The sequence below is a fragment of the Merops nubicus genome, unplaced genomic scaffold (assembly GCF_000691845.1).
Source record: "Merops nubicus isolate BGI_N331 unplaced genomic scaffold, ASM69184v1 scaffold617, whole genome shotgun sequence".
Lineage (NCBI taxonomy): Eukaryota > Metazoa > Chordata > Aves > Coraciiformes > Meropidae > Merops > Merops nubicus.
In genome coordinates, this window is record NW_008620731.1 from 26,401 (window position 1) to 41,029 (window position 14,629).

General features: G+C 39.3%; 1 protein-coding gene across 1 annotated transcript in view; it reads right to left on the bottom strand.

Moving 5' to 3' along the window:
• The window catches only part of VPS41 (vacuolar protein sorting 41 homolog (S. cerevisiae)), a 47,162-nt gene that overhangs the window by 18,024 nt on the left and 14,509 nt on the right, over positions 1–14,629 (bottom strand). The window contains exons 5-14 of the mRNA XM_008944180.1: positions 14,426–14,555; positions 12,573–12,688; positions 10,871–10,927; positions 8,347–8,408; positions 7,527–7,608; positions 3,377–3,469; positions 2,746–2,873; positions 1,705–1,849; positions 440–481; positions 287–337 (exon numbers count right to left, since the gene is read on the bottom strand). Of these exons, the coding sequence (XP_008942428.1) occupies positions 287–337; positions 440–481; positions 1,705–1,849; positions 2,746–2,873; positions 3,377–3,469; positions 7,527–7,608; positions 8,347–8,408; positions 10,871–10,927; positions 12,573–12,688; positions 14,426–14,555 (906 nt within the window). The remainder of the gene's footprint in view (positions 1–286; positions 338–439; positions 482–1,704; positions 1,850–2,745; positions 2,874–3,376; positions 3,470–7,526; positions 7,609–8,346; positions 8,409–10,870; positions 10,928–12,572; positions 12,689–14,425; positions 14,556–14,629) is intronic.

Sequence of the window (14,629 nt, forward strand, 5' to 3'; positions counted from 1 at the left end):
AGAGAAGATGAGTGTCTGCAGTGCCACAAGGTCTACCTCATGGTGTGCTAACAAGCAGTATGTTATCAAGTTCTTGCAGGTACACATTTAAAAATTATTTTATTGTTGTAAAAATGCTATGGCCTTCTTAAAAAAATGCATCAGCACAGGTTGCCACTTTGGCTCTGCTGATTTATACATTCGGTGTCACGTGCACTTGGACAGGATAACTACACCTGTAAAAGATATACCCAGCAAACAGTTTATTCAGCTCAGCTTGAGACCAACAGAACACAGAAACAATTACCACGTGCTGTAGCTCAGGCCTGTTCTCCAATTCTTCAACAACTCTGTCAATCTGAAAGGAAACAAACAGCACCATCACATGTATAGAACTGAAAGAAGGCTGGGTATCAGAGGCAAGCACTGGACTGCCATGACATGAGCTTGTTATACTCACAGAAATTTTGTCTTCATTATCCAAAAGCATGTCTACTGCTTTCTGAAGTCAAGAAAGAGAAGCAAGTTAAGAAACAGGTACACACATTTTCTCACACTGTAGAGTACTATGCTTGTTTGGTGCTGGGTATCAGAGGGATATTGCAGACCTACTCTTTCCAGCAACAGTAACTCAGACTAGTCTGCACACCACCAGCACTCCCTGACAGCACAGCATTACAGAACACATCTTAGATTCTTCCAAAATACTTCTCTTAAGTTTCAACACTAGTAACAATCAATACTGTGCTCTTATACTGCAGGGGAAGTATGTCCATCAAAGTATGATCACAGAGAGTCACTGCTACATGTAGAAATATTACTCATGCCACTGCAAAGGGGAATTGCAGGGGGATGGCTGTGTAAGAAACACAACTCAACCTGCCTTACAACCGGATTCCTCCCAACTATCTGCATACTACAGATACTGGAAACACAAGCAGAGAAGACCATGTTAGCAGAGTGGCCACTGGGATTGCAGTTCTGCTTCCCCTTACAAGAACAAACTCTGCTTCACATTCAAAATAATACAAAACCACAGATTCCTCATATGATTTACTCTATTTAACAAAAAAGAATTACACTTTTTCTCCCATGTAGTTTAGAATGGGCATAACAAAGGTGTCATCTTCGTATTTTAGCTCCAGTGCTTAAAAAACTTACTGCACTGAAAAAAAAAAGCAGATCTACTTGGTTACCCAAAGATCATAATAAAAGTTGTTTGCTGAGGTTTTATAGACAGCTGGGAAGCAAGAAGACTGAATCCAGCACAAAATGCACACTTTTTGGTTTTCCAAATTTAGGTCAATAACCTTGCAAACTCTCAGAAGCAGATTGACTGCAGTCAAAGAGAAGTGGTAAGTACATTTAATACACACCTAACAATAAATTCCCTGTCTCCATTCTTTGGCTTATTAGTAGCATTATTTAATTGGAAATGCAGAAAAAATATCATGGTGAAAGTCCACTTGAGAATCACAACAACGATCTCAGATCTGACACTCTTCTCACCATGAGAGATAATCAAATGGATATATAAAGGGAAAAAACCCAATCATCCTTGGGTCAGTTATTTGGCAGTGTAGGCAAACACCTTCTTTACTTCAGAATGTATCCAGACACAGCAAACACACCCTCTGCCTCAACACTATCTTGAGCTCATTTATCTTTAACCTGTGAAAATATCTCCAGTGGAAAGTGAATACAAAATCATTAAGATCACCATACCTCTGAATCAAAATCCATGAGCAGAACAATTTTGTCTCGGATAGAACTGAAAAGATTGTGCTTGTGGATCAACTGGAAGACATCTTTGTGCCTCAGGGTTAGGTAAATTTCTAGGGCTCTGCCATAGCGTTGGTCGTAAGTGTACCTGAAAATAAACAATGTCATAGTACATGTGATCTTATATAGCTAAGTGTAGGAAAATCACCCAAGATGAAAAATAAAAATATTCTCTAGCATGTAAGGCTCGTTAGGATGCTGCTTGACTTGTTAAATATCTAAACAGTTGCTATGGATTCATTTTTGTAAAAAAGAAATAAAACAAGAGGCAACATTAATTTCAACTCCGTTTCTATCAGCCACTGAGTTTGTGTTCTGACCTGGGGTTCTCTGCATTCCCATTTTCCTGTTTTCAAACCACATTTTTGGAAACTAATTGGAATGCCCTTTAGAGCTCAAAAACATTCTCTTAAAACTTTGGGACAGACTGTAAAATAGCAATGGACAGTAGCTCTGCTTTCTTCAAAGCAGCACTGTGAGAAGAATGTAACATGGGAATCACGTGGAGAAAATCAACGAGCTTTATCCCTGTATGAAGTAGCCTAGAACCAGGTAAGTTGAGGCACAACTTACAGTTGCATATTTCCAGCCATGCAGCAAACCCAAATATACTACTTTTGAAATAGTGGTGAAAACCCCACCATTTTATTTTCCTGTGGGCAATTCTGAAATGCACCTTTCACAGAAGAGGTTTCCTCTGATGACATAAATAGGAATACGAGCTATTTGCTTTGGGAAGAAGAGAAGCAAACCCATTCTTATACTCAACTTGCTTTCCTCCTCAGTGGATACTTTACAAGGTACTTTACAAGGAAGGGAAAATAAATGCTAAGCTGTGCAGTCAGCAGAGAGAAGAGGAAGTCAACTCTGTGCAGAGTGCAGCAAAGCCAGTATTTCTGTTAAGAAAGTGAGGCAAATATTTATAGACCATAGTGCATGATTTCAAGCTTACTTTTTGTAAAAGGAGTTTAAAAATGTACTCACAATTCTGCAAGCGTTCGTAGCAAAGTCCTGTTCTGTGGATCTTTCTTCAGGTGATCCACTACAGCTTGAACTATGATTGTGTTGTTGTAGAGATCTCCAGGCCACTCTTTTATCAGGGTTGCAAACCCCTAAAAGTGTAAAAGATTATAACAGAAATAGAAAGAACTGCCTAAGGAACATTTGAAAACATCAAAGCTTCAGCTAAGCCTCTGAGATGGTACCTGCTGTGCTTCACCTCTAAGCCACTTTTACGTGCCCACAGACATGCACAGTGCAGAACACAGATTTTCCTTCTCAGGGCAACGTTATTAAGATTCATAAAGCAGAGTCTCTTTCAGGTGCTGTAGTCTTTGTGCAGCACCTCAACCATTTATGCTACATTAAACCAACTAAAAATAACAGTATTTATAATACAGACTCAATCTCACGGTAGCTGTGTGTTCTGAGGAACACTCTACCTATTCCCTTAAGAACAAAACCAAAATTCATATTTTTGATCTTTTCATTATTGTGGAACTGTCCACTGATAATCTGTTTGAATACAACAGAAAATTTGCTGTCAGAATTCTACACTGCTGAGGGTGTCTGGCTGCCCATAACTGTCACATGTGGACACGTCAGGCTGCAGTACCTCGTAGTCACTCTCCAAAAACTCATGCAGGACCATTTCATAGATCAGAGGTTTCAAAACCGGGTCCCGTCTGGGCAAGTAACGACTAATTGCCTGGAGGAACAAAGAGAACAAAGGGTCAGAAGGGGAATGGCATGTAACATTCTGGTGCACTGATGATAGGGGAAAATAAAAAAGAATTGTTGTGAAACAAAAAAGCCAAAGCTACGTACAAAACGTGGCTCTTGGTAAACACTGGAAGTGCTGCAAATTTGTATCTGTAAGCATGTTACAAATTTGTATCTGTAACCTGAAGTTATTTACTTTAGGATTACACACGTTGGAATTGTATTACTTATCTGAAAAAAATTTTCATGAGAAAGATAGGTGGTAAGATACTAGTTAAAATGAGAGAATCAACCACTGCACATAAAGAAATCTGAATATTTACTGCTAGTCACTGAGAAAATAAAATCCTTAAAAGGCCCCTCAAAACAAGAAAGTTCTCCAAGTCCACCTTGTCCAGCCTTGGTCTTGTATCTTGTGAAAAGGCATAAGCATTCACTAGCTGAAAAATATGTACTTTTGATTTATGACTTACTGTGATGTTTCTACATTTTATGAAGAGTTCTGTTTTGCCAGCTATTTTTACCCACCCTAATGAGAATTAATTTAAGAACACGTCTCTCCACGGAACGGGTGAAGGCGTGTGATCTGTTGCTCTACAGGAGGTGTTAAGGAACTGAATTCTGGCAGGCAGGAGACAAGAACCTGCCAGAATGAATCAGTTCATACCCTGGATTCCAGCACAGCATCTTATTAGCACTATTATTCCATGCAACTAGAGGCCAAGGTCATTGCTCTCTGCCAAAATAAACCCTACTGCTACCAGGTGTGTTGGGACTTTGGGGTTTGTAGCTGAAGGCCCCACACCGATGAAATTCTTCCAAACACTCAAAGGTGTTGCCTGTTGCCCACTAATGGCACAGGATGCAGTTGCCTTTTGTTACTGACGTCATTCAAATAAAGCAGGACAAAGAACATCTCATTACATCTTTTTTTTTTCAGTTTTACAGATAGCAAAGATTATTCACAATTAATTTTCCTAAAATTTAAATCAAAACAATTGGCTAAGTTAGATACTTCATTAAAGTCTTCCATCGGTAGGTGAAAAAAGAGGTAAAAATAAAAGACCAATAAAAAAAAGGCATTGTTAATGACTTTGCAAAAATTAAAAGTTCATTGCTCACAGGAGGCCTCTCCCCAAGCTGTTTGAGCTTAGGCAGTCTCTGAAACGTCGGGCACTGCCAACATCAGCTCCCACCATCTGTCACAGAATTTAACAGCTTGGTCCTGCATGGTCTTGCCAGCTGCCCTGGGGAATCGTATTCCTGACCCGCTCGTACAAAACCCATCTCCTGAGCATGCAGCAAGCAAGCTTGCCATCAGCTGGAGACCTGAGGGCAGAGGACGTTCTCCAGTGGCTGTTTTCACTCCTACTTTTGACCTTGCTGCCATTCCTGAAGGAAGAGCGCTGCCCGATGGGCTCTGCTGCACCTCTTGGCTGTGGTTTGCTCGCAGATGGAGCTGCAGGGTGGTGCAGGTGAGGCCAGGCTGCCTCAGGAAGGAAACCTCTCCTGCCCCAAATCCTTCTGCTCTGAAGGAAAAGCACAGCCCCCTCCTGAAGCTTGGCCCCCGTGCTCAGCAAAGACTGAGAAGCACCCGAGTTATTTTTAAGGCCAGGCACAAGAGTGAACTAAGACCCATGCCAGAGGTTATAAACTTCCCATTTTATTTTCAAGCAGTAGTTAAGGGGTGAGGTCACACAAAAAAAAGCTCCAGAATCAGGACAACTTTGCATCAATTCCTGAATTGGTGAAAGTGACTTGGAAGAGGATACTATAAAAGGAAATATTTTTCTTCTTTGTTTCCTCTTCAGTCCTGCTTCCAGACTTTTGAACAACAGGTATAAGGAGGGGTTATACACAAGAAAGCTCATGTAAAACTTGACATGAGGTAACCTAAACCATCTCACCAATAAGCCCAAACCACACTTATTCATTCCTCAGAGGATACATATGAGATGAAAGAGGTTGTCTGGATACTGCTGCTCTATGCTATGCCCACCACACAGGTCAAGTCTTCCATGTGTCCTCTAGCCAACATTTTAGTCATTGAAGCATTGCTGCTGCTAGCTGATCCTCCTGCACCCCTGCTGAAAGACTCTGCTGCCACAGCAGAGTCAAGAGAATGGAGCATATTCCTCATGTCACATCAGCCAGCACTCACAGAGTTTGGCAGCTTCCTTCAAATCCACCTTCCTCAGCTGTTTGAGCTGAGACATGGCATTTTCCACTGAAGGGGCTCAAGCACGAGCATGTAAATCCATCAAGCCACTGATGCTAGAGGAGAAGAGGAGCAGATCATTCTCAAGGCTCTAAAATCTTGAAACTGCCATAACAAGGTTTACTAGACAACATTCACTGAAGACACAAGAGACACTGAGATACCAAAACACAGCCTCTGGTCTGGTTTGTCCAGCCAAACAGGACCTTTCAGTGCAGAACAGTCAAAAACCCCACAAGCAAATAAACAAGACACCCCGCAGGCTTTGACACTGGGGTATCACTAATTAGTCCCTCTGCAGAAAGAAAAGTTTAAACCTTTACTTTTACTGCCACCTTAGTTATTGGCAAATCACGTTAGATTGGAAACATCAGATTTAAGCAACCACTTAAATGCAGCACAAATTCTTTAGAAAAATTCTCTTTCAAAATACACTTCAGTAAGAAGGTAAAAATTCCAAATAGCTTACGAGTGACCCCAAGCATTAAAGAACTGCTTCAACTTAGATCTGGCTTATCTTATCCATTATGACACTCAGATCTCTTTAGGAATCTGGGAAAAGTTACATGCAATTGAAATAGTAAAATAAAAATTACATCTTCTAGAACTGGTGAACCTGCTTCAACAGGGGGTCTGGACTAAATGATCTCCAGAGGTCCCTTCAGCCCCTACCATTCTGTGATTCTGTGAACTGCAGCTTCAAGCTGAATAATCTAATGGCCTGCATCTTATGTTTTTCTAAGTCCACTTTCAAGGTGCTGAAAACAACCAACTGTTTAGAAAGGCAGTAATTTAGCAGAGATGTTTTTGCAGCAAACCTGCAAATATTTTTATATTTTACAGTCTGCTGGATGACATAAGTGGAGACAAGAAAAACATACAGTCCAGACACTTGCATCTGAAAAACAAAATGAACGCAAAAGGACTAAGAAGCAGCGTATCAAAATTTCACCTGTACCTGCACTCAGGTCCTTTATTAGATTGAAATAAAGAGATAGAAACATGAGATTTCATCTTCCAAGGTGGCCAAGAGTGCACTGAACCACTAAGCACTCATACGAAAGGCAAGGCTGTTCTTGCACCGGAGTGGCTCTAAAACAAAAGCCAGACATTTCTGAAAACCAGAATGATGAAACACTTTAGCACTTTGAACAGAATTAAACAGCTCAAAACCAGCAAGAGACTGCACGTTGTGAGATCTTAATAATAGGTCCTTTTAGGCTCATTGAGTTTGAATAGGAAGACATAAAATTCAGAAATAAATGCACACGTGTTAGCAAAGGGAGTGTGCATAACATTTTCTACTGGTTTGGCAGTGACAGCACTAGAGCCTCGTGTCCTGGGCAATTTATTAACTGAGAATCTCACATTAAACATGTACCGTTAGGGTAGCTGGCTTGTGACCAGGGAAAACACAGGACAAGGCAGACTGCTCCTCTTTCCTGCCACCCTTTCTAGCACACAGCATCGGTGCTCCCTGTTGTTTTGCAGTTTAACTCTTCTTGGACACTTGAAGCTGTGGCTCTGTTGCAAGGGACTTTGGTTTTTCAGGGGAGGCTGGCACTCACAGAGGCCATGTTCCTTAGGAGTTTGGTAGAATTTTTCAGGACATAGTGGAAGGGAGTGAAAAGCAAATGGGAAAGAGGTATTGAACTGTGAGCATCTTTGCAAGTAAAGGCCTTGTACCCTCCTACCACACCAGGGCCATTCAATGTCATCAATGTCATCAGCCATCATCCAATGTCATCCTTTAGAGACTCGGCCGAGGCACGCAGGAAATACCAGCATGCCAACTCCTTGAGTGCAGAGACAGAAATGCATTTACCTTAAGCTGACCTATTTCTTTAAACTTGTAAACTTCAAATTCCCAGAGTTCTGTGTTTTTGCCAAGAATTTTCTGGCACTTTCTGGAAGAGAAATCAAAGAGAGAACAAAAGTAAGTACATAGATTAATACAAATGTGACAGCATTACTGCAAGGATTCCTTTCTTCTTCCTCCTCCCTATCAAGACACTTTCAAAGGTGACTCATTTTGGCAACTGTTGGTTCAAACAGTGTGCCAGGTACTCCTCCTTTGAGATCTTACAACTTTGTTGCATCAAAGAGGACTTAACTGCTTAGTATGAATTCATCCTTACTGATGAGGGCCAATTAGCTTTATGAGTTAAGTTTTTAAATCTCAGCTGAGAAAAACTGAGCACTTAAAAAGTATGCTTACCCTTAAACATGCATCCTTATTTTAGATACCCATATTTGACATTTTTTATACCCACATAACCACAAATTATTTTCTAATGCTCTTACATGTAATGACACAATAATGATTATCAAAATCCAAACCTCAGTTTTGAAAAAAATCTAATGTGACTTTGAAAAATCAAGGCTGACTTTCAAAAATATGTATATGTCAATTCTAGTTAAACTTCAGAAAGTTTACAGTAACTTTTGAATCACTACAGGCAAGAAAACACAGGGCACAGTACTACATCTATATGTTTTGAAACTTCAGAGAACACACAGAAAATCAACATCACAAAATACTTTAGAACCAATCATTTGCTTTTTCTTCTCCCTCTTCCACCTCCCACACCCTCCCACCCCAGACACACTTTAGCCAGCCAAGAAAATCTTTAATAAGAAGTTACCGAGCAGCCAGGTCATACTCTCCTTTCTCCACAAGATGATTTATATAGGCTAAGCCAATGTCCTAAGTGAAACAAAAATGAAGAATTAGTTATAAAAGTTTGGTAGTCAGTTACTTATCTGCCACAATAACTATCATTCCAGCTGTACGAAGCACCAGGCCCTACGTAGATACTCCAAGTTCTCTTCTAGATGCAGAGCCCAGAGAGCAGTCAATCAAAAATACCTGCATAGACCATTCATGGGTTCAAATTAAGATCCTTCTTTAAATAATTCTCATAACACCACTGATGCTGAGAAGACTGTGCCACCAAGATTAAAGACTGTTCAAAAGGCATCCACTGATCATTCAGTGCTTGCACTAGTTATCTTGATAAGGAAATTATCAGCCACTGTATGTGACACTTTCTTCATCAACATGAAGTTTGCAGGTGGGGAAAATGTTGGTTGAGAAAATAAATCCCATTACTGCTCCATAAAGTAAACAAATTACCAAGAATTTAATAAGATTACTATGTATTATTATATACTAAATTCCCCTTCTCAAGAGTTTACCACACAGGTCAGCTACAAAATCTTTGTGATAGGCATTTAGTGTATTAAAATTTTGGCAAAACATCCGTGCTTTCTGTTGCAATCTCAACACTGCTGTCAAGGCCAATAGAGCCTGGCATACCCGCTACATAGATTGAGAATCACACCACTGAAAGCACATTGTCTCCAGAAAAAGGGAAAAAAAAAAAAAGAGAGAGCTGTACAACAAAAAAGAAGACTTTGTTTCCCATAAAATAAACATGAGTCAGCTGAGGCACAAGATAATTTATTTATTTTTTTTTTTTTTTACTCGATATCAAGGACAGTAGTGAGTGGAGCAGAATATCAACAGAGGTATCCAAATCACACCACTGAAAGCACTTTGTCTCCAGAAAAAGGGAAAAAAAAAAAAGAGAGAGCTGTACAACAAAAAAGAAGACTTTGTTTCCCATAAAATAAACATGAGTCAGCTGAGGCACAAGATAATTTATTTATTTATTTATTTACTCGATATCAAGGACAGTAGTGAGTGGAGCAGAATATCAACAGAGGTATCCAAATAACTTCAATTGGTCAACTTACTACAAGCTTCTAAAGAAAACCTCAACCATGCACAAACACCAGATTTTAGAATTTCATTCTACTGTAGGAACCACCTTTGTATTTTCAACTTCTTTCTCAAGAATGAAGATTTCTGGCAGCCTCTTTCTCTTGTTAGCCAGCTCGCCGACATAAGGAAAGGAGCTGTAGTTCTGTGGTTGTTTAGGACCCTTGCATTCTATTCAAGAGGTGCAGGGGTCATTACAGCAACCTAAAAAATCCCCAACACCATCAGAATTGTCAGGTGGTGTGAGTGTGGTGTCATTGGTCTGATTGATGCTGGGCAGTGAGAATATGTGTTTTTTTAAATCCCTGTACCACTAATCCTTCACTTAGGGCTTGATGTCAACATGATTTCTGCAAGCACGTTCCATGGGTTTTGCATTAGAGACCAAACACTCAGCAACTCTGCTTGTATATACCCACACTGAATTTCATCCTAGTGGAAGCAAATTCCTGCAAACCAAGAGAAAACTCAACTTTCCTTCCCTTTCTTTTTTTCCTCTTGCCAGGACCTACTTCAAGAATTCTCTACATCTTTTGCAAGGGTCACAGAGTATCCAAATCAACAAACTTGACTCAACCTCTGGACCACACAATAAGAAAATAATTTTTAAGACATACTGATAAACAGTGTGCAGTACTATAGCATTAATCTGTCTAAAAATTAAACACATCTTCTAACATTTTGTACTTAAATTCAACCCCCCATTTAAAGAAGCAGCAGTATTAATGAAATACTCATGTGTTCATGTTGAGGTCAAGTTAAATAAAAGCAATAAAAAAAGAGCTTTTGTGGCTATTACATTATCCCAACCCTTTTCTCTTAATCTTTTTGTCTTAAACTATCTGCTCTGTGAAGGGACTACAGAAACTGGAAATAAGTATATAGGAGGAAAGGAGCTTAACTATGTAAAATAATGACAATTGCAAAGCAACATGAGAGAGAGGTGAAACTGCAACTGAATTTCAATAGAATTTGAAAGGTCTTCCAATTGCACCATTTAAGGTCCTGCCAAAACCCTGCCACATGTAGAAGTTCAAGAGGAATGTGTCACCCCACCTCCCAGTCTCTAATATTGCAATACTGTGTGTTACTTGGAACAACAGCACATTTAATACAAAAGTAAAAGGAAAGAAAAACTCCATCAGCAATCAATGGAATTCCCTTCTTTTTAATGTCAACAGCACCTTCATAAAACTCAGATCCCTTTGTGTTTCACATACTGACTTGCCTCTTCTGCAGCTGAAAACAAGAAATCAAATGCTAGCTGCAGTACACCTAACAGCTATTGTCTGGTGGAATACAGAACCAGGAATGTATTTGAAGCACCTTGCAGCATTCCAAAAGAAATCAGCTATTTTGTTGTGAACAGAATTTTTGAGACTTACCAAAATCTTGTGCTTTTTTATGGTTTTCTGACTGATCTCAGCTGCCATCAAAGCTTCCTATATTCAAAAAGTAGAAAACAGAGAAACTAGCCAAATACACAAACTTACAATACAGAAAGCTCTAGAACTGCATAAATCAACCATTTTTTTCAGAGTGGGGTGTTTGAAGCACTAGAATTTTTAATGCCATGGTTGGATGAACAGCTTTGAATTCACACTCAAACAAAAGCAGTCAACCAAAGAGAAAACTACTTTTGTTTCCATCTGGGTTCACTCCCCATTATTATATTAGGATCAAATCATAAGATTACAACAAAACAGACAATTCAATCACATTGCATCATTTTCAAATGAGGATCCTTCACTACCAAAACCTGTGACAAAAATGATCAGGAAAGGGAGTGGAAGAAGGCTCCCTTGTACCTCCCCAGCCCCAAAGTCTATTCCAGTCAGACTGGTTTATATTTAAGTGTCATTTGCCATTCTTCTACTCTTTTTTTTTTTTCAAGTGTACAAGAACAAAGCTGGCACTTTTACAAACAAAAATGAAACCTTTAACATACATCATAACACACAAGCTATCTACTACCCTGAATGGCTTTCCTAAAGGCACACTCACAGATGTCACTTGCAAATTACTGGAGTCTTCAGGGACCAAATGCCATGATTTACATAAACTGCAAAACTGCACTCATCATATGAGTTTGCTATTCAGATGCAAAAGCATCCACAAGGATTTAAACAAATCTGCATGAGGAATATCATGATTGCATTAACAAAAGGAATACGTGCTCCATGGCTCCCTCACATGTTTTTTCCCCCCTTATAAGGGGCATGAAACAAATAACACATGAATAAGAATTTTTAAGTTACTTTATGCATCATAACAAGTATTCTAAGTCATTAACTGCAAGACATCAAAGTCCAGAACACTGGGTGTGTGTTGATTTTGTCTGTAAGAATTTATTATTGCTGTTTTAGGTGTTTACATATACATGCTTAAACACACCAATATTTACACAACCAAGGACCGAGCTGCTTTTTTTCCAAGGAAGCTGTATACCATTGTTTTTTAATATTGGCTCTGCTTTTTTGTGAGTAACACCACTTTCAGCACCAATATCTACAGTTTGAACCCACATTATTTTAGTTTTAAAGCCCACATTATTTTAGTTTTAAAGCCCATATTATATTACTTTTAAAAGCTTCAACACCAAAGGTAAGTAATGTGGAGCAATGCACAATACCCTAAACAGCCTTTCTGTTCTATAGTGGAAACAGTACACAATGGGTAAAATCTAATACCACCTACCAAGTCCATTGCCCTTCCCTCTTTAGTTGGGACAGATCTAGAAAAATATCCACATAGCTCATTAGTTAACTGTTCTGCTGCTTTAAAGTCAAAACTCAGCTTTAGTAATTTCCAGTGACAGCCAATACATTTCCTATCTGATGCCAAGAGCAGTATTCACAGCATCTAATTCAGCTGCTTCACTTGGGTGCAATTCAGATGAGTTGTTTCAGCGGGAAGACTAACTCTCCAGAGAGATGGAGAGATGCAGAGCCAACTCCTACCCTTTACAACTGTTTAGTTAATGACTGTAGGAACACAAGCTACCCAGTCCAAATGACCTAGCGAAGTTCATCATCCCACTGCAATCTCCAAACCAGAAAAGCCTAAAGGAAAGAGGGTAAAAATTACTTCATATTTCTTCTTCTCAAGAAGCCAGTCGATGTGGTCATCTTGGTCCCGCTCTTTGGCCACCACCACATCTCTTGGGCTGATGATATAGAAAAGCGATTCACCCTCCGAATACTCTGCAAATGCATGCACAGGATTTTTAGTATTATATTTCCCTTAAGTAGAGCCCTGCTTTTTAGTACACCCTTGAGGGGAATTTCAAAAGAGGAGATGCAAGGAAGACAGCAAGGCTACTCCTGCAGAACTTGCTTGTTTGGGAAGTTATATTCCCCAATAAATTAAAACTGGTTTAAATGGCAAAATATCTTTAAAAAAAAAAAAATCACTACAGCTTATTGCAAATTCTGATTCATTCACTATGTGTAAACTTTATGATGGTTTAGAACACATTATTATACTTTTAGAGGACTATTACACTACATAGCCTGCAATAAACTTCTCCTCCCCATCAAGGTCAAGGCCATCAAAAGCATAAATGATAGACGCCATAACCCCTGGGGACACAGCACATCATTACAGCAATGCATTCTCAATGCTATAAGTTAAAGTTATATGTATTATGCATTTCCTTATACCATAAGCCTTTATTTTTGAGTAAGCTCGAAGTAAAAAATGTACTCACAGTTAAAAATCAAGCACAGAAGATGACTGTTCAGAATAGTTATTATTTCCACAGAACCCATGAAGAAACACCATCAATATTTTGTAGGTACAAAAAACAACCCCCCAGGTTGGAAAGAAAACAACCCCCCATCCTTTATCTGTATATGCATGCAAACACACTCCTGAACTAATAATTCACAAAATAATGCCTGTCTTAAAGCCATGTCAAAAATTTAGACTTGTCAGGTTAACTAGAATATTCATCAAGTGTAGAAGTACAACTGTGGATATCAGTGTTCTGCTTAGGGACAGGTATAAAGAAATCCCAACTCTATTGATAGCAGCAGAGATGTTTGGAGATTAGGAGGAGATATGCTACATTTCTTGTGGCTTAAGGGCATTCATGTACACAGATGCCTGCCAAGCCTATGATTTGACACATGCTGCCAGAGAAGATGTTTAAAAATCAGATTCATGGATTTTAAAAGCCAGAAGGAATGTTTCTGTATAACACAGGCTACATAATCTTCACCAAGGAATTCTGCAACAGCTTTGTCATGCATCTTCCTGAACTACAACACATATATCAGAAAACTATCCTATCTTATTTAAAAGACTCTGGTGCATACTGTGCCAGAGCTTTATCTCCCTGCCTCTTACAGAACTAAACCCATCTTCTAGGCTCAACTTGCCAAACTCCAGTTTCTATTTGTTACCAATCTGGGGTCTGTTACACACTGACAGCTTTGTTGGTACAGGGAAGATAAACATCAGTGTGCCCCTTTTAAGTTGATTCAGTTGCATCTTGCTGTTGAAACTACAGTTATTCCATCTTTGTCTCCAAAGCAACTTTTCCAGACACTGCACCACTCATTTCACTGTTCCTGAAGTCCTTTTGTGCCCAAAGAGACACAAGAGCTACTATGGATCATGTGCTGAATACATCTCCATCAAAGATACTGCCTTCCACAATAGTGGACACTGCATGAGATCTGTGTTTCTGTCCTCCCCAGTATGTCTGACTTAATAGATGGCATTATAAATCACAATGCTTAAATATGTGCATTTGTCTTCTTTCAGATGGTTGGTTCTTGTGGATCACCACTTTACACTTCAGTAGCATAAGCAGGTACAGACAGCTATTCAAGATGATGACATAAAAAGGAAAAAGGAAGCCAGGTCTCTCAAATCAAGGTTTTTTTTTTTCGAACTGAGTTATGAAAAGGAAACAAAATATTAAGAACACATACCTAAATGATAATCTCTACACTCATTTTCCTGAAATCCTCGTACTGTTAGTGCATCAGAAGAGATCTCTTCACAGGACTCAGGTAGGGGCTGCACAATATCCAGCCTAGGCCTTGCACAACACTCCACCTCCTAGGAAAACACCAATATCTTAGTTGCATCCTACATGGTTTACCTTAGCAATGTCAAATGATGGTCATCTACAA